The sequence below is a fragment of the Strix uralensis genome, chromosome 17, assembly GCF_047716275.1.
Source record: "Strix uralensis isolate ZFMK-TIS-50842 chromosome 17, bStrUra1, whole genome shotgun sequence".
Lineage (NCBI taxonomy): Eukaryota > Metazoa > Chordata > Aves > Strigiformes > Strigidae > Strix > Strix uralensis.
Genome location: NC_133988.1, coordinates 8,450,665 through 8,469,035, shown reverse-complemented (window position 1 = coordinate 8,469,035; position 18,371 = coordinate 8,450,665). Strand labels below are relative to the sequence as shown.

The 18,371-nt window shown below is 43.0% G+C and overlaps 1 protein-coding gene across 1 annotated transcript; it reads left to right on the top strand.

Moving 5' to 3' along the window:
• Positions 1-556: 556 nt before the first annotated feature.
• On the top strand, positions 557-4,726 carry CLDN5 (claudin 5). The gene has a single exon (XM_074887154.1). It carries the CDS (start codon positions 1,067-1,069, stop codon positions 1,715-1,717), a length of 651 nt encoding a protein of 216 aa, XP_074743255.1. The 5' UTR covers positions 557-1,066; the 3' UTR covers positions 1,718-4,726.
• Positions 4,727-18,371: the final 13,645 nt, after the last annotated feature.

The window sequence follows — 18,371 nt, the reverse complement described above, 5'->3', positions numbered from 1 at the left end:
TCCCTGTGAGTGCTGCGAGGCTGCTGGTGAGGTCTGGTCTTCTACTGGGCACCACAAACACTGGCTGCATCTGCCAGCCTGGGGGGCTGTGAGCTGGTGCTGGCCTGCGAGGGTTGAACCAAGGTTTCTTTGCAAGAACAATCCAAGACGCCAGCAGTCCACGAAGAGACTGTAGCAATTACAATGTCCGTGCGGCCTGATGACAAAACCTTTTGCAAATACACTTTTTGATATGGGCACTTAACTGATTGACACACCGTAAAGATTTGAGATGTACTTGAGCAATTAAAACAGTAAAGGGAAGTTTGAAATCTTTGCAGCAATATATTCAAATAGAATGCCTTGCTCTTGGCTCCAGTATCAAAACAGTTTAATGCTTGGTGTAAGCTAAGGGCGATTATTCTTCCTGGACCGAATTATGTATCTGTTTACTGGTACTGACAGATGATGTGCAGATCCCATATTCAAAGCTCTTCCATTTTCAGGGTGGTTCCTAAGGTAGTGCTTGTTTGCACTTTCGCCCATCACTGTGCAAGAGACAGATAAGCAGGGCGTCCCTACTGCTGGGTGTCTGCGCTGGCAAGACCTCTCCGAAGGTCTGGCTGTGGATTTGTCAGTAAATAGGAAACACACAGATACGGGCGCTCGAAGGAAGAGGTCCGGGCAGCCGAAACCCGGGAGGAGGTTCCTCCAGCCCCACGCTTAACCGGGAGCGGGCAGCGTCCCTGCCAGCTCCCCCCGGAGCAGCGTGCCGGGCCGAGCAGAGGGACGGTTCCCCGGTTGCGGGGGGAGCCCCCCGGCCACCGCGAGCAGCGGGGGAGCGTCACGCCCCCCTCCCCCCCGCTCCTCCACTCCCGGCCCCGCCGCCCACCAGCGGCCGAGCGCGTCCCGCCGCCCGCGGGAAAGGGCCGGGCCAGGCGGGGGGAGGGCGCCCTGCGGCTCCTCATATAGCGCTGCCCGGCGGCGGCGGGCGCAGAGCCGGCTCGGCAGCCGCCCGGGGCGAGTGGTGCGGACCCGCCGCGCCGTCCTTTCTCCGGGAGCCTTCGGTGGCAGCGGCGGCAGCAGCATGACTTCGGCGGCGCTGGAGATTTTGGGGCTGGGGCTGGGCATCCTGGGCTGGGTGGGAGTGATCCTGGCCTGCGGGCTGCCCATGTGGCAGGTGTCGGCCTTCATCGACGTGAACATCGTGGTGGCACAGACCATCTGGGAGGGGCTGTGGATGAACTGCGTGGTGCAGAGCACGGGGCAGATGCAGTGCAAGGTCTACGACTCCATCCTGGCGCTGCCGCCCGAGGTGCAGGCGGGCCGGGCGCTCACCGTCATCGTGGCGCTGCTGGGGCTGGTGGCGCTGATGGTGACCGTCGTGGGCGCTCAGTGCACCAACTGCATCCGGCCCGGCAAGATGAAGTCCCGCATCGTGATCGCCGGCGGGGCCATCTACATCCTCTGCGGGGTCCTGGTCCTCGTCCCGCTCTGCTGGTTCGCCAACATTGTCATCAGCGACTTCTACGACCCCACCGTGCCGCCGTCCCAGAAGCGGGAGATGGGGGCCGCGCTCTACATCGGCTGGGCGGCCACGGCCCTGCTGCTCTTCGGGGGCTGCCTCATCTGCTGCTGCTCCTGCTCCCAGCGCGACGAGACCTCCTTCCCCGTCAAGTACTCGGCGCCGCGGCGGCCCACCTCCAACGGCGAGTACGACAAGAAGAACTACGTCTGAGCGGGGCTGCCCCGCGCCCCCGGCCCTGCGGGGACACGGACAGACGGCTGCGAGCCGCGCCGGCAGCGGCTGCGGGGGTCTCCCCCGCTCCCCTGCCTAGAGTCTCTTCTTAACGGGGCCCCCCGTAAAGCGGCAGCCCTAGGCAGGGCAGCGCCCCGCCAGCCCGGGGCCGCTGGGGACCCGGTACTGACCGCCCGCGGTGCCGGGGCGCGCAGAGCCCTCCCCGGCCGAACCCGCGTCTGCCCGGCCCGGGGCGGGCTGGGGGAACCGAGGAGCCCGGGCGAGCCGGGGCCGTGTCTGCCGGGCCGCCCCGTCCGGGCTCCGCCGCCGCCGGCCCGCCCGGTCCCGCCGCAGCTCCCGGTGAGGCCCCTGAGCGCTTCACCGCCCGCTGTCGCTGCAGGTGCCGCTCGGGGCACCGCCAGGCTGGTGGGACCGGGCCGTCGGGGGTGCACCGTCGCCGAGGAGGAGGTTCCCTTCTTCGTGTTCTCGCCTGAAAACCTGCATCTGGCTGTTCCCGCTGGGACTTTCACTGGTTAGGGGGTTTTTGTTCTTGTTCTGTTCTGTCTAAAGCATGACACTAACCTCGGTCCTTAATCCCGCAGGCAAGTAACTGTTTGGAGAAAGGTATTTTTTCAGTTGTTTCAGCCTCTCAGAGGAGTGCATTGGTGTGTGTGTCTTGGAGACCTTTGAAAGAGGTTTCAGGTAGTTGCTGTTATTTAGTGGAGTACAAACCAGATTACACCAGGTTGCCCCTTGAGGTTCTTCATCCCTTCTCGTTTATCAGCTTCTGTTCTGTTTTTACTTGAATATGAACTCGTTGCCAGAAGGATTTGAGGACTAGATTCAGAGATCTAGGAGATCTTTGTGTCCTGGCTCCAGCGGGGCATCTCTCTGCATCCTCTCATCTGCACTACAGGAGACTGGAAACATGAAAATTGCCCCAGATACTGATGGCTGGGGGTACAGATGGCTTTCATGGCCTTCTTGCCAAGCCCCGCTTGCTGCCAATTTTGAGTTGTGTGTTCAGCTGGACATGTGCTTGGTTGGCTCCCCACTGTAATTTTATTAACATGTGCTTTCCTTCATTTACCAAATCAAGCAAAAAAATTGCTAGAAGAGTTTTACCAAATATCTTCACTGAGACTTTATGCGGGCTCATCAGCAGATGTGAAGTCAGGGCGCTTGCAGTTCTCAGCTCCTCTGTAATTGCTCTGGTAACACAGCAGGCTGGAAGGAAGATGCTCTGGGCAACATAACTCTCATTTTCTGAGCTCAACACCTGGTAAACTTTGCCACAGCCTGGAATATTAGCATACACATTTTCATTTTACACTGCAGAAACAAACTTCTTTTAAAGGAAGAGTTAAGGGGTGGTGTGATACTTTTCCATGCAAATTACTTGTACTTTTAAATCAACACCAAATTCTGCTACAGACCATGGCAGCATCCGTATCGCCATAAGGATATTTCTGCCAAGAGTTAGCGAGGGAACGTGCTGTTTATATTCCTTGGAGCACAATGCTACGACCTTGTGGGTCCCTCACAACCATGTAGCGATACAGCACACACCTAAACTGATCATTAACTCTTACAACTTTCTGGTAACGCCAAGACTTACGGACTAATTGTAACTGCTGATTTGTGACAGGTTGACATTGACTGTGTTCTTGCCTTGCTTAGCAAACTTAAAACCCCAGTGGTATCAATATGTACACAGACCTGAATGAGAGACTAGAGCCTTGCCCCTGCAAATTTTCATGTTGAATATTGAGCACATGATTTACCCTTTTAAGCATAACTGCTTTCATTTTTAAATACGTAAATTGCAGGGTCTGAGCCCATCAGAGAATACAAAAGCTGAGCAATTTGTCTAGAACGAGTTTTGCTCTATAAAAATGTGCAGTTCTTATACCATCTGCGTTTAAATAAAAGCTATAATATTGTTGTTATGATGTGATACGTAGTTCTGGTACAAGAATGAAATATTCTGTATTTCATCATTACAACTTTTTTTAAACAGTGTAACCTTGTAAACTGTAAATGTATTTAAATGCATATATTTTGCAAGAAATCTACCAAAGTTGGCTTGTTACGTGGTTTGGTGCCTTTATTTGTCTTATGGTTACTTTATTTTTATTTTAAATTATAATGTCCAACTGTATTTGTCACCCAGCCCATAGACACTACACACTCACTCAGCTCTCTTGTGTCTAACAAATGAGCCAACTGATATCAGCCCAAATCCTGGACCTCACTTTCTTTTGTCTCCAATTAAAGAACTAAAAGCCAACCCTCACTGACAAATACACCTGCATGTATCTGTAATGCAGAGCCTTCAGAAGTGCTGCAGGATTTGGGCTCTGACTAAAAGATGAAATCCTTCTGGGCAGTGCATTGCTAGCATTTAAAATCAAATCAAAAGTGGTGACTTGGGAGAGGGAGGGAAACCCACACCTTAGAGAGGAATTTTTTTTAACAAGCCAAACTTCTTGATGTGTAGCTTTGTGTCGCAGCAGGGCTGGATCCTCTTATAACCAAAATCTGAAACAATTACACAACAAGACCTCTTGGAAGAAGCCAGCACTAACTGTGTATGTACTGGTAAACACAGCATCATCCTACCAAAAACATAACCTGTTGCTGATGTAACAAGGTTTCGCTGAGGTCAGTGGGGCAGCGCCCAACAATACTAGCAGGAAGTGGGGCCCGTTTTTAAAAATATTTTTATATTTTATCTCATCCTTCAGTATACTTACTTGTTGCTGTGCTTTAAAATAACCCGAGAGAACGCTGTTACTGATGTCACTGGCTGCAGGGTAAAAGTCTAAGTTGGTATTTGCTATGTTTTGTTTTCCAAGAGCAAAGACCTAGTCCTAAATTTTAAGACTTGGAAGTGCTCAGGTTCAGGCCTGAACCTCATCCCAATGAAAAAGAGAAATCTATAGCACTTGTTTACTATTTTTATTTTGTATTTATGATTTCACATAAAAATAAAAACATCTAAACCAATCCCTGAACAGGGTTACTGTTTTTTGTGAAAGGCACTGGATTGTTTGGGCTCAGGAAGATGGGGTGTGACATCACTGCCCAAAAGGCAGCCTTCACCTGGGCTACCTCGGGTGGGGAGAGCTGGGTCACCTCTGGGGAAGAAGGAAGGACTGCTCCCTTGCAGAGCAGTCAGTATCTCAGCTCTCCACTGAAGCCTCAGACAAAAGAGCAAGTAGCAGCGGTTGGTCTTGTGATGTGAGCACATTAGGAAGTGGAGTGTGAGTCCCAACTATTTTGAGAACAGCTCTAAGCATGAAGCTTTTTAAGCTTTCAATTCCTACACGTTTAAAGTAAAAGGAAAAAAATCCCACTGCAGCTTGGATCAGCCCCAACCTGACCCGATACCCTAATTCTTTCTGCCACCCATTTTTTCTTTAAAAGTGCATTCAAGCTGGGGAAAAACATTTTCACAAATGCATCAGAACAGAACCTGTGAGAAAAGGGCTGTTAAAGGAAATTGGAGAGGCTAATTGCTAGTGGAGATATTTGCCTAAGTTATATGACTGCCAGGGAGGTCTTTCAATTTTTTTGAAGATTTTTTTTTTGGTAAGATTTTCAAGCTTTTCTAACAAACTGTTGCTTTAAAAAATGAAGAAAAAACATCTTCAAAGACTTCATTTTGCAGCATTCTTGCCAGCTGGGTTGAGATTAACAAAAGCTCCTTGCCACCCTCCCATTGCTATGCACATGCTGAGCTGGAAAAAGGGTGTCTGCCGGCTTGGCCTTTGTCCTGCTAAACGAACCATTTCATAGTTATGAATTTGAAAGTAACCCGCAGTTCATACCCTACAAATCTGGTTAGATCCTGTCTGTGCAAAGAAGGGAAATGCACCAGGCAGAGGGAAAAGGAAGCTCAATCAGTCACGTTTGCTGCAGGATGTTTAAGGAAATATTTCCTTTTCCTGCACAAAGATGTTTGTTGGGCATCTGTTCTTTGGAACATATGCAACGTTTCACTCTTGGAGAGAGAAACCAGTGTAACTCCAGATTTTTATTTATAAATCTATTCCCTGATCAAATATTATGCAAGGAATTTGTTCTTTTTACTTGGCCATCTTTAAAACCATAAATGCAGGTAAACAGCCTCTTAAACCTACTTTCCTCAAACTCAGACTGATCCTTACATCTGTAATGCTGAGAATCCTGACAGAAGCCATATGCCACATAAAAGTGCCATATTCATGCATATATTCAGCAATATATTAATTCAGTATTCAGCATCAGATGATACCCACAATGCATCCTTTTTTTGGTTTGTATACTAAGAAGAAAATCATTAATTAAGTACACATGTTTGAGGAGTTGCTTTTGTAAGTCTGCTTGGTAAGACACAGCTAATATTTCTGCTGTATTAATTGGGAGATAGCAGGTAAATTCTCTTTTCAGGCCACATATTGCATTTAGTTTTACCTGTAGACTGATTGTGATAGGATAAATCATTCCAAAAGCAGAGCCTCAAGTGAGCCTCATATTTGTATTTTGGAAGTAACTGAGTTCTATCTTTCTTACTGTGGTCAGACCTTTGTGCATGTCTCTGTGTGTGCATGTGACTGCTCCAGACTGTTCCTCGCTGATTCTCTGCAGGAACAGCCTCTGTGTCTAGAAAACCCCTTCTTCTTCCTACCATAACCTTCAGTTATAAGAAAAGGACAATTTCAACCACTGCGTCATTGATAAAACCTCCCATGGCAACAGTGAAGGCTTTACAGTTGCTTGGATACACAAGCCTTGCTTCACTTTTTCTTAAACACAAGATTGAGACAGTCTGCCATGAATCAATTTAACAGTGTCCTTTGTCTGTGGCATTTTGGGATTTTGTTTACAACACTGAGCTTCCCCTTCCTTCCAAAGCTCACCACATAGCTTCAAACCAAAATCGGGCAAGGAAGATAGCAAGTAGTAGGACTTATGATGGAAGCACATGTGTGATGTCAAAGGCATCTGCCCAGGGCTCGTGCAAATCTTTTCATCATGTGTGATTCCAGCTGCACCCTGGCCACTCTTATATTGCCCTGAGGTATGGCTTTGCCTCACTGAAACTGGCACCTACTGTCTGGGTTGCTGATCATCCCAAGATACTTGGGACCCAGAAGGTGAGCCAAGCCTATCCCACAGAAACTGCAAAGGAATTGTCACAACTGATTATACATGTTGTGGCCTTGATTACTTCAATGCACAGTCACAAACATCCTCTCTGCCTCTTATTCGTACATGCACACACAGGCAGATTTAAGTAGTCCTTTACAAGTTTGTAAGATAAACACAGTATTGCACATCCATGTTTTGACAGACACTTGAACTGGGTAGATCCTATAGTCACTCTCACCAGTACCACTTAAATAAGCTCAGGATAATGGGGGAGCACATCACACAAACTTCAACACTTCCAATGTTAAAATACTCATCAGTAAGGGTCTGTTTTAGAACAAGATATCTAGAAAAATGAATATATCAATGAGCTTGGATGTTAAGCAGCCTGAATATAATTAACTGATGCATATCATTAACTGATGCGTTTACTGAACTGGCTTTAGCTTTTTATTTTGAGAGCAATGGGTTCATGCAGCATGGGCAACTGTACATACAGCACTGATATTCTTAAAGCAAAAGCACAGTGAGCCTTGAAACTACTATCTAGCTGGTTTGGTTTCAATCCACAAAAGTGAGAAAAAGAAAAACACACCTCACTCCATGACCCACAGACTTGTCAACAAGGCATGCCAATCTCATGATGTTAATATGGGAGAGTAAATTAAGAGAAGACCTCCAACACCAGTACAGAACAGCACAAAAGGACTTTGACCAACTAGAAAACCAGGCAGAAAATAAAATAAGCTGCATCTTCTACCCTGATCCTCCTCAGAGCATCTTGAATGGCAAAGACCATTCACATTGACCAAAGCCCAGGCAGCAGCTGGTAGAGGATTTGTAGCAGGTACAAGATATTCCTGAAGCCCGGCTGAGATGTTATTCACACAAGCTACTATTTCTTTTGGAAAAAATATGTTTAGACAGGCTGAAGTGCCTCAGTGCTATTATGTACAGCAATAGTGGTGGACCCATTCCTTGCTACACCTCAGCTCCCAGTCCAGGGAGGTTCCCTTCCGGTGGATCCTCCAGGCTGCACCGGCCCAGCTGAGAGTTTGCCTGGCACAGGAAGGTGCTCTGGTGTACACAAACATAACAGATGAGATGAAGCCAGTTCATGTTTATTTACAGTGGAGAACAAAAGTAAATATTTAGAATATTTTTACAGGCAAACAACAGATAACCCTCTCAAAAATGACTTTGACTCAATGAGCAAGCTGTGAACTCTGTGCCAGTTGTAACATCACTATGCATGGCTCATTGCTGGCTAAGTCCTGCAAGGAGGAAAGTTACATCTGTGCAAATTCTAGGGTTTAGCACCTTATAGCACCAGCTGTGCAATTTTTTTTCTAGATGAGCAGAAGATTTGAATGGGTTAAACAAACACACCAAAAGCCAGGGGATGCACAAACCCAGATCCTACAATGACTTTTTTTTTAATCTGGTAGCAAAGATAGTTTGCAGTGTTAAATGCATTTTGGACTTCAGCTGTGTATGTTCCTAGAATTTCAACCAACCAGGTTAGCTGACAGAGGTCTGAGTGACGTTCATCTTGATCTCATACCAGGTACTATGGCAATTAATCTAACTACATGTGGGTACCTGTGGGCTCCGTTCCCACTCTCAAACACATTCTGACTGAATCAATTCCCCCGTTATGCTCGTACATAACTCATTGGCATTAATGGTATTTGTAATCAGAACACTTCCACGGAAGGTTAAACCTTAAGAGAATTTAGGATTGGGCACAAACGAGATCACTCAGAAAAGAAAAATAGGCACTCCTTGTCAAGAGCATATGTGAAATCCCCAAATGGTACGATTCAGTTTCAATATAGCTTCACATATTTGAAGGATAAGGGAAAAAAACAACAATCAATTCTTATCAGCTCTAACAAGTACCTAGCACGGCAGAATTCTTGCACTGTGTATATTTTTAGATTACTCTTCCAGTTATAATGTTCTGTCCTTACTGTATATCTTTTGTTAGAATTAGGATATCTGCTGCAGCAGCCTGGATAACCTTTAGCCTGAGCTACAAAACCTTTAAAAGTTTCCAATTATAACAGCAATCTTTCATTCTATAATACAAATAAACCCAAGTGTTATCTCAGCACAGAAGACTCACATGAACACCCAACGACCGCAGAATGATTTAACATTTTTTTTTCTCTATAATTTCCTGCTATTATTTCATTGGAGGTGACTGCCAAGATCTAAGCAACATAATACATTTCACTGTTTACATCTACTTTACTTTTGTTACACTTTTGACATTTTAAAATGTTGACATGCAAGACTGAATTTTTAAAAATGTAACATCTACTCTGAATTCCATTATGTTCTCAGACCCCCAAATTACTTTTCAATTCTCCCATTTTCTCCTGATTTTACTGTCTTATCCCGCTGAGAATATCTACATGCCCCATTACCTGATCATTTTAGAAGTCTTAAATCCCACAGCTTGTGCCATGGAAGAGGAGTTTCTATTGTTCAAAAAGGTGTAAGACACATTAATAAGAGTACCTTTTCAGAGATACTGAAATAGTTTCCCCATAAAAATAATCTCCTGTAACAATGTGGATTGAACACCATTTTAGACAAAACAGTTGTTCTGCAATAAATATTGGATTTTCCCAGAAGCCAATATCTTACTAAGAGTGTAGGGGTAAAATGCTGTTATTTGAATAATATGGAAAAGAGACCTCTTGTCTGCTTGGGGTTATTAATGACCACAACTGTTCAAGACATCTATATCATCATTATAGTGTCCCTCCTAAAAAGAAAGCTACCACCCATGGCATCCTGCCCAGATTCCTCCAGAGCTGATTACATTCTTTATAACCTGCACTTTCAGTTCAGTACAGCAATCTTGACTTGATACCTGGATGGCTGTACAGGCTCATTTCACGCTCTGAAGCTGTTACCGCCATCTGTCCTAAAGGCTGATCATCAGTGATGGGTAGAACAATCCCTTTGTCTCCTGCCTCTCTCTCAAGATTGTAGATTTTACTTACTTGCTGTCTGCAAAATGTATTCATAGCCTTGTAGAAATGGCCCTTTGGTAGATTGCAATGCTAGTAGTGAGCTCCACTGGTGCGTAGAAAACAAGTCCACATTAAAGGCAGGGATTGGAGAGGGCAGTAAATTGTAAGACAAAGTTTCTTCCCCTTAATAGAGTTTCTGAAGTCTGATCCATGTCACACTATGGAATTGAGAATTTAAGTTTTCATATCTGTTGTTACATGGGAATTTCTATTATGAAGAGGCAAACTGCAATCCTTCTCCTGAACCAAAACGTCTTAGACCTGTCCCGACCTGATACTGCATTTTGCCCCTCCTATAAGGAAAGGGTGGAGATGGGCATATCAGACACATGTGCAGACCAGGCACCTCAGCAACCCTGGAAGAATCTGGAACCACAAGAATGAACAAAGCTACAGAGAAGGCTCCAGACAGAACTGAAGCACAGTCGTCTCAGAAAAGACAGAACAGCAAGCAAAGCACACAAAGGATGAAACCCAGTGGAATGGGTATTTGGATCAGCCACGAGGTTCAGTCCTCTCCCTTGCACTGGCACACGTGGTGTGAGCAGTGGACTGGCTATGGAGACCGAGCTAGCTGAGAGCAAACCCAGCAGAAAGATAAACAATGGTTTTCTTTGTCTAGCAACTATCTCCTTACTCCATACAGTAACATGGGCAGGCAGGACTCAGGAGCATTTAAACTGCTGTGAAACTTCGCCTTTTAACCCTGAAAGTGAGTTTGAATAAAACAGAACAGTCTTAACTCAGAGGAATAGAAAGAAAAAGAAAAGACGTAATGAAAGTGCTTTATAATGAGCAACGGTGGGATAAGATACCGCCTTGCTGTAGGCACCAAACTGAGTGAAACCTTCTCCTGAGGTGTCAGTGAAAATACAGACATTGTACACTGACAAATGGTTAACAGAAATGAGAGTCTGGAAACGGAAATGAACATATCCAGGGCAGAAACAAAAACTGAAGAGCTCAATTAACTTAAAATGTAAATAAAGGACTAAAATTAGTTTGCTTCAGAAAGCTTAGAATTCCCCAAGTTGAAGGTAAAATAGGAAAGTGGGTTTTTTAAACAAACAGACTAGGAAATAGCATACATAACAGCTGTATATGTAAGGTGGTGAGTGTCCTGGACAGCTAGAGGGCTCTAAAACTGATCTCAGCAACATACAAGTTCTTTGTTCTAAAAACGAAAGGATAGAACTAATGTGAGTGATCAGGCACTGGATAAAAACCAGCACAAGTTGCTAAATATACTTTGCATCCGATGAGACTTGATACTGCTTACCAAATAACTAATTGATCCATCACAGTAATGTCCTTTTGGGTCTCCCTGTCCATTTGAATCAGAGGGACTCCCTTACATCCACCCTGCTAAAGGAGAAGATGAGGCAAGGAGGAAATAAAAACAGTTTGAGGTTTAATGAAATAAAAGACCACAAAAATGTGCTGAATAACAAAAAAATGAGGGGTCATCACATTTTTTTCCTAAGGGCTGTAATCAGGGAGGAGGAGGAGTAGCACTTCTTAAATAGCTTCTGCCAAGTCAATGCAGTACTCTTGGAGCCATGTACAGTATTGCTATCTTTGAAAGGCTAAGACAAGATACCCGTTCTAAAAAGGAAACATTTATTGGTTATTTGGAGATAGTAGAACAGATGAGTAAGCAGATACATACATATGTGGAGACTAGTCAGAATGGGACATTGGCCAAGAACACAAACTATATCTACGTTTACTGGCAAAATATCTCCATGAAGAAGCATAGAGTTGAGAGTTTATTAGATGAGAAAAAAAAAAAACCCACAAGTTATGAAAACAAACATCAGCATCAGCTTTTAACCATCTCTTCCAAGAGAAACATCTCTTCCAAAAAGATCTTGTTGGGTCCTATCATCCATTTGTGCAGACATGGGGATTTTCAGAGTGGGTAGATGGCCCCTGTGCAGCTGTGCTACATTTCATTCCCGCTTTTGTTGCAGAGACAGTTTAGTGGAACACACTCCCATATCCTATTCCCTTTCCTTCGTTATTCACAGCAGAGCCTTTCACTTAGCATTTCTAATAGTGCCGTGTAGTGCTGTCCTTTCAGGAAATGCCTGGCTGTATTCACTGCTAAATCAAGCAGGAGTCGTGCTGGCAATTCAAGGAACACCTCATCAGAGGAAAAAAAGCAATTGCTGCTGAGCTATTGTTTTCCATTTCACTTCACACACTCAAAAGAGCTCGGGTGACCACCCAGTGGGTGCCCTGAAGTACAGATTCCAAGACACCTTCCTAAGCTAGAAAGGCAAACCGGATTTACTGCTTACCCTCTATTGTTACTCAGTCTCTCTTTTCCTGTTAGTTCTTTATTTTCTATTTTTGTACTTCACCCTGTCATTTTCAGTCCTTTTCAGGTTCCCTTCTCAGTTCTGCATGCAACGGTTGGAAAGCTTCCCTTCGACAGCGCATGCTATGCTCAGGGACTTTGCTGAGGGGATATTCTACAACAGCAGCCAGCAAGACTGAGTCAGAATTCAGTAGCTTCAGCAAGGAAAAAGTCTCATATAAAGGATATGTTGATTAAGTTATTGTTCTAACTACTCTGTCCTTAACACTGATATCGGCTAATCTATTTACACGGCTACATTGCAAGCGGAACCAGCTGAAACAACAATACTCTTCCCCTTCTTCATGTTCATGAAGCAGCACACACTGGATTTGCAAAGCAGGTAACCATATACCAACACCCATGCATGAGCAAATGCTGTTTTTGTGGGTGTGAACAAACTACAGCCAAATAACAGGATAAAGAAACCTAAACACTGGAAGATTCAGACCTCTAGTAGGAAGAATGGGAGGCAGTTTAGCTTAACATCAGAGACAGATGACGCGTAGGTAGAAAAATCTCACACGAAGAGAGAACAGGCAGGCAGAAAGGAAAACTGCAGGATGGTTTGGCTTTTCTCTTCCTCAGACTGATTTAGGGAGACAGTATTTCCCTCCCTAGAACAGACATGTCTTGGAAATTCCACCAGTGCTTTACAATATGTGCATACAGGTCTTTAAATGACTGTGCTTAATTTTTCAAAATGTAACTTTTACACAGTCCAGAAATGGTGCTGTTCTGATAGCATACACTCACAGAGTGCCACTAACCCTAAAGGGTAATGGATTTTACTGACGAGTATAAATAAAGAACCACCTACTGGATTATATTTTTAAAAATAGAAAAATCTCTTCAGTCATGAAGATTTTGGCGAGTGAGAAAGTGAGGCTAGAAATGACAGATACTGCCTTTAAAGTCTTAAACTTCCTAAAGCAGGATATTCAGTGCTGAACTGGTCTAGTACTAGTTACCTGAATCCTCATTTATAGATAAAATTAAACCTGGGTATTGATTTAACCTAGCAAGCAATGAACATCTAATTAAGGCAGTCAAACATGGTCAGTGTAAATGCACTAAACCTCCAGATCTGTTTAGGAGGCAATTATCCAAGACAGTGGAGTATGGCACATACCAAATTGCACACCATAAAATACCACAGTTCTCGCCTAAAGTATCAAGTTGCAGAATTATATTACAGCACAAGTTCTGCAACTGTTAAGGTCGAGATCTTATTTCCATTAATTTATGAATTTTTCTAAGTGCTCTAAGATTTGCAGGACACCCTGAATAACCTGGAGAGCAGACTTGCATCATGAGACTGTAGGTCAAGTTTTTCAAATTTTAGATGAAGTAAACAAAAGCTCTCAAGATGTAGTCTGCCCCACAAAGAGTGATTAGCTAGAAGTAGCCAAATGCACTTTGGAGTTTCTTCAAACTGGACGGTTACCACCGGAAAAATCTGGAAGAAACCTGTTTAGAGAGCATTTCCCCGCCCCCCCCCAGCTTTCATATAATGTAACAAGGCCACTTCCAGTTAAAACAGACTTTCATGAAGGAAACACAGCAGCCTCAGGTAAAAATTTATAATGCTCATTTTTTTTTTTAAAGATGATTGTCACCCTGTACAATAGTGAGAGGAAATTTTGGTCAGTGCATGTGTCAGAAGGACATAGCCAGGGTCCAAGAAGGTCATCTCAGACGTCAGAGCATACCCAACCCCACCCCAGTGCATGCTGCCATTCACAAAATCTGCTTTGTGGGCATAAACCACACATCCTTGCACAGATGAAGAATGACATACTTTTAAAAGGAAGATTCTTCACCATCTCTTTAAAGCTTTGTCCTGCAAGCTACCCTAGTCTAATCCTGTGACCTCTTCACAGGTGACCTACTTCTGATAACTGTAACAGCAGATACAAAACAACAGCATCTTAGAAGCACCAATGGTTTCTCACCATCATCCTTTGAAGTGGAATAATTTAAAATATCCATAGAGTAGGAAAACATTGTAAGATAAATTGATACCTCCTAATATTAAAAATACTCAGTGCTGATTAGACCTAATTAGGCAGTGTTCTAAAAACACAGACCAGGTCTCTTCGAGAAATGAGTAGAGCAAGATCTTTGCTTGTTTAAATATAAAGTCCTGCTTATTCCCCACTCTCCTGAAATGCTTTATTATAACAGCCTTATTCACCTAAAAGGAGATTTTCCCAAGCCACAGAAGGAAGTTGTGCCCCTCTCTCTACCTTCATTTATTCTAGTCTGTATCAACTTGAAAATGAAGTTATTTGGAGCCAAAAGTCATTCTCCCTTCCAGTTCTGCAATGCCATGTGTAACATAATATACAAATATTTAGGAACATAACAATCTCCTAAAAAGAGCTACAACTTCAAATATTCAGGCAGATTGCTAACAGCAAACCGTTGCCGTAAGACAGCATAAGAACCTGACGTGTATTCTACAGTCCTGTTATTTGAGTCCTGAATTACTACACTGACTGCAACAGTGTTTAAAGAAAATACCGTTTTACATGCCCGTTCCTTACAGGCTAGACTTTCAGATCAGACAGGAGATTATTAATGGCATACTTATTTCGGGAGCCCCTCAGTATGTTTTTATTTGCTGAAAGAAGTCACCAAGAGCTGAATGTCCCTGTGAATTCTTTCCAATTCAACAGCAGGTGCCTCTGATTTTCCACTGACATGCTGCAAATGAATGATTAAATGAAAGTAAATTCCACTGAGCTAAACAGTGGAAAGAGATACCAACACCACAGGGACTGAAAAAACAGACAAGCTGTATCAATGAGGAGAGGTGACTCTAAGTGCTTCATCCAGTTAAAAAGACAGCACCTCTTTTTGTAAGGGAACATTATCTTTTTGCAAGGGCCAGGAAGGTATCACCTCAATTAAAACTGGTTTTGAAAAGAAAACAAAGGCCTTATAGTAGTATAAAGTAAAGTACTTATCTAACATAAGTACCTATCTTAGTAAAGTACTTATCTAACACAGGTAACCTAGTTAACATCAAGGAATACCCAGAGAAGCCATCTACAGTTCTTAAACAAGCGGCAAAGGCTTCCAAGAGGAATGTTGCTGAACTGGGGAATACAAAAAACCCCAGATCTCTTAATAATACAAACCCAGATTCAGCATGGGAGGAACTATGTTGAGATATGGCTTGTGTATACATTTTACCTTAGTTTAGTTGAAGTATGATTAGGCTTGCCCACAAATTCCTACATGGAAGCTCTTTACAGAGAGCTTGATTTTAATTGTGATTTAAGGATGTCTTCTGAGTCTTCAGCTCATTGAGAATACCATGCAGCAGTGACTCTGCTAAATGCTCATTTGTGATACCAAATTACTAGACAACTTTTTATCTTCATCTCTCATTGAGATCTTAATATATTGCCCAGATACACGACTCAGTAACACGTAGCAAGTCAAAGCAACAAGTGCCAGGGTAGCTACACAGCAGACAACTGCCTTGAGGGGTCAGAGGAAATCAAAATTATTCAATCACACACCAGCAGTGACTGGGAAACCTACATTCTCTGCTCTGTCAGACCCAGGACTGCTATGAAGTTGTGTACAATTGAGTAAAAGATCTCTTGCCTACTCTGAATGTATTTGACCTTTGTCTTGGTTCTCTAATTCTGGCACCTTCTGAAAGATAAAAATCAAAACTCAAAAGCTTGAAGAGAATGGGAGTCCAGTCTGAAATAAAAGCTCACATCATTTTCTTTCCCTAGTGAATGTTTTGTAATATTTCCTGCTAAGAAAATGTTTATAACGCAAACGCTCATGCATAAAGGTGGCACTGTTCTTTAGAGCTCCACCCTGGGCAGCATTTTTTCCTTAGTCCTTGAATCTGATCCAAAGGGAACTTTCAGTACCACCTTGAAGCCAACAATGCTACAGAAGAGCCAAGAGGGACTTCAATTTTTCCATTTAAAGAAACAAACATTTCACTGCTTTCTTTCCCTCTGACAAGCCAGACTTAGAAAGCAACTTTCAGAGGAACGTTTTGAAGAATATTCCTGCTGTGGGGGAACCAAAACCATCATGACTGACAGATGTACACATAAAATCAACAATCAAATGATGGTCCTGTGGATGGTCCTGAGAACAGTCCTGAGTGGTTTATGTTTTGTTTCTTCCTCAGCTGGAATACTCTATTGATTACTCCACTTCCCTTTTAATAAATACTGTTCTGTACTACTCCCATCTTTGCAAGTTATCATACCCTGAGTGGCCAATTCAACTCAACAAAGCCATCTTCAAAGAACTCCTCTACAAAATAAACTGATTTTAAAACTTCCCTTTTTCAGACCTTAAAGCTGGAGTACTCCAGACTAATGTCTCCTAGAAAGCAGTAACATTTTTATTTCTCTTGTAATTACGGACAACTGAGGACTGGAAATGCTTTCCTGAAAATAGGAGTGGAAAAAGTGAAACTGAAGCATGAAAGAGGTCTTGATACATCTCAGAGTTAGTCTTCCCTTTGTAGTCTACATCGAGATCACAGATTCTCAATATGACAATTCCAAGGTACTTCCCCCCCCCATCTCCATTTAATTACTTCTTTCCATAGGAAACCTCATGACTGTAGAGGGAAGAAATATATACCTTTGCAACAACCTTTTTGACTGGAAAATTTCAGAAAGCAAGTAAGATTAAACCTTGCTGTATATTACTACTTTTTGCTTTCAGAACAAATGACAGAATGCAATGTACAAACTCAAGCTGTCCAGCACCTATGTTATGCTTCCCGGGAGTTCTCTACCTGCAGTTCTGGTCCCATTGAATTCCACTTGTCAGGAAGGCAGTTGCCTACACTCTCTCTAAAGTACATTGGATTTTACTAGGCAATCAACAGCTCTCCCACAAGCCTTTCAGAATTTTAAGACCCTGTCAGGTTTAGAAGTGATGATTGCTATCTACTAACATAAACTCAAGTTGATGATAGAGCAGATAAAAACATCAGACTCTGAAACATCTCTGATTTACTGCTTCTGTCATAAAAGCAGTAGGCTCTAAGAGAGTAGTCAGGGTGAGTAGTGGGAAGAAATAGCAGATACCATAGCTAAATTTGATATGTCTCATGAACTAGAGTCCATATCGTTGTAGTATCAACCGTATTTCATCTAAATACCGAAGCATAAAAGACATTCTGAAGATAGGCATACATACTCCTTCAGATCAAGGCAGAAAATCCTAATACATATAAATATTCAACCCCAGAATATTTTCTGTCCTTTATATAACAAGTTTTACAATAGCAAGAAAAAATAGTGAATATTTGCAGAAGAATTTTCTTAGAAATCATTGTAGAGACTTTAAATTCCATTAACAAGAACAAAGAAAATACAATAAATAATTTTCCAGAAAAAAAATCAAAAACTTATAAACAACATTTATCAATTTTTATTTTACTATTAAGCTCTTTAAGTGTTTTTGCCATCTTATGTCACCCAATGATTAGCATTTACTCTTTCCCTCCACTTATGCATCATTCAGTGGAGTGTCTGGATTTTTTTTTCTTATATTTTTCCTTACTACCAGTTTGTCAGTGCAGCAAACTAATTGTGCTCTTGCTTTGACTTGGAAAATAACTTTCTGCACTGATGACCTTCTGCACTGATAACTTTCTGCACTGATGAGTGTAAAGTGATGCACACAGCAAAAAAACAATAATTTGGATCATCAGCAGTCATGAGTGAGATACTGATGTTACACCAGTTACAGCATTTAAATCATCAGAACAGCGCATAGTAGCTGTCAAAAGGGAAAAGCGAGTGTTAAGAATTATTAAACAGAGGGACAGAGAACAGTCACTGTTATTACACTGTTGCACAGACAAGGGTGTGTGTTGCACCCACACCTTGAATATTGTGTGCAGTTTCTGTTCTCCCCTGACTGAAAATGATTTAGAAAAGAGCAACAACAGTAATCAAGATACAGAACAGTTCCTGTAAAAGGAAAAATTAGGCTGTGATTCTTCAGACTGGCAGAGATGACTGTAGGGAATATAAAAACGGTTTGCAAAAGGATGAGTACACAGAAGGGTAGGGGCTACAGAACATCAAATAAGCTAGCAATT